This window comes from Equus asinus, chromosome 20, assembly GCF_041296235.1.
Source record: "Equus asinus isolate D_3611 breed Donkey chromosome 20, EquAss-T2T_v2, whole genome shotgun sequence".
Classification (NCBI taxonomy): Eukaryota; Metazoa; Chordata; class Mammalia; order Perissodactyla; family Equidae; genus Equus; species Equus asinus.
In genome coordinates, this window is record NC_091809.1 from 86354034 (window position 1) to 86356382 (window position 2349).

At 40.8% G+C, this 2349-nt stretch overlaps 1 protein-coding gene across 1 annotated transcript; it reads right to left on the bottom strand.

The window, feature by feature from the left end:
* Window positions 1-233: 233 nt before the first annotated feature.
* LOC106831716 (RNA polymerase II subunit A C-terminal domain phosphatase SSU72 like protein 3-like) lies at window positions 234-809 on the bottom strand. The gene has a single exon (XM_044751942.2). It carries the CDS (start codon window positions 807-809, stop codon window positions 234-236), a length of 576 nt encoding a protein of 191 aa, XP_044607877.1.
* Between the last annotated feature and the right edge of the window lie 1540 nt (window positions 810-2349).

Below are 2349 nucleotides of genomic sequence, written 5' to 3' on the forward strand. Positions count from 1 at the left end.
CTAGAACAATGTCGCCCACATTTGAAATGTTTTCAGGACTGTTAGAAGTCCTTGTCCTCATTTCCTATAAAATGCTCTTCATGCTCATAGCTCTTCCTGGTGGACACCTAAAAATCAAACACACAGCATTTAGTGGAAAGGCCTTTAGAGACACTTCTCCCAGAAAATACAGGCTAGTCAAAAACTTCACGCACAAATTCTTACTGCTGAGGAGCCAAAACCAGCCCAGCTCTTCAGTAGAAGAAGACCATGTGAAGAAAGCTCTTTCCTCTTTTCTCCTCCACTGCAAGGAGCAGCTTAGCCAGACTGTCTTCCACGTCATCTGCGTGCTGGAGGCGCTGGCAGAGCTCACAGATGAGCAGAGCTCCAAGGGTGGCATCCTCCAGAGTGTCCACATCGATCATGTGCACAGGTTGGAAGGTCTCCTGCTCTCTGGTACACAGATCTTCCACCACTCGGTCATAGATGCTCTCCCCACAGGTAAAGATGACATCGAAGGCCTCAAGGCACTCTTGAAATCTTTCTGGCTGGGGCTTGATTCTCTCATTTCTTCTCAGGATGTGTAAGATTCCATTCCTGATATAGTGTTGTCTGTCTTTTCTGAGGAGGTCGTTGTACATCTCTTTGTATGTGGTTGAGAAATTGTAAACCACAGGAAGATTAGGTGCGTCTCCTGGGAGCCTCACTTGAGATCCAGCTCCGAAAGACCAGACACTGAAGCCTTTTTTCCTGAGGATTCTGTGGGCTTCCATGCTCCTGTTTATGTTACTCATGCATACCACAGCCACCTTGAGTGGGGATGAGGGCATGATGGTGGCCACTTGGGACTTGAGTGAGATATCTGGGCTTTGGTGGCTGCAGGAACTCTGAAGCAAGGGGAATGATCACCTGGCTACAGCTCTTCCAATTAGCAGTGTCAAAGAACAGAAGCCAGGTTTATCTTGAATCACCTTTTCAGGGTGAGAGGATACTTCTGGGATGTCTTGATTGATTGGATTTTTGACAACATACTCCCACCAGAGAACCTAATCTAATCATGAGACCAATCAGGTGATTAAATTATCTGAACCTCTAATTCTCAATAAAAGTGTGCCCTGTGGGAGCACTTCCAAAACTGGAGTTAGTTCTCATGGTTCAGTTTTTATGGGGCTTCTATTTTTAAAAAAATTATTTTACTGAGGTCATATCGGCTAACAACATTGTGTAAATTTCAATGTACATTACTATAGTTCAGTTTCTCTGTAGACTGCATTGTGTTCATCACCAATAGTCTAGTTTTTATTTGTCACCATACATATGTGCCCCTTTATCCCTTTGGCCTTCTAGCCCCTTCCCCTCTGGTAACCACTAATCTGTTTTTATCTGTGTGTTTGTTTATTTGTCTTCCACATATGACTTAAATCATAGGGTATTTGTCTTCCTTTGTCAGACTCATTTCACTTAGCGTAATACCCTCAAGTTCCATCCATGTTGTTGCAAATGGCACGATTTTGTCTTTTTTATGGCTGAATAGTATTCTACATCTTCCTTATCCATTCATCATTTGATGGGCATGTGGGTTGCTTCCATGTCTTGGCTATTGTGAATAATGCTGCAGTGAACATATGGGTGCATGTATCTTTTTGAATTATTGATTTCATGTTCTTTGGATAAATACCCAAAAGTGGCATAGCTGCATCATATGGTATTTCTAATTTTTTGAGAAAATTCCATACTGTTTTCCGTAGTGGCTGCACTAGTTTGCATTCCCTGCAGCAGTGTATGAGGGTTCCCTTTTCTCCACATCTTCTCCAACACTTGTTATTTCTTGTCTTGTTTATAGCTGTTTTGACAGGTGTAAGGTGATATCTCATTGTAGTTTTGATTTGCATTTCTCTAATGATTAGTGATGTTCAACAACCTTTCATGTGTCTGTTGGCCATCTGTATATCTTCTTTAGAAAAATGTCTGTTCATATCCTCTGCCCACTTTTTGATTGGGTTGTTCATTGTTTTGTTGTTGAGTTGTACAAGTTCTTTATATATTTTGGAAATTAACCCCTTGTTGAATATATGGTTTGCAAATATTTTCTCTCATTGGTGTTTTGTCTTTTCGTTATGCTGATGGTTTTCTTTCCCACTAAGAAGCTTTTTAGTCTGATGTAGTCCCATTTCTTTATTTTCTCTTTTGTTTCTCTTTCCTGAGTAGACGTGGTATTTGAAAAGATGCTGCTAAGACCAACGTCAAAGAACATACTGCCTATGTTTTCTTCTAGGAGTTTTATGGTTTCAGGTCTTACATGCAAGTCCATTTTGAGTTAATTTTTGTGCATGATGTAAGATAATGGCCTATGTCCATTCTTTTGCATGT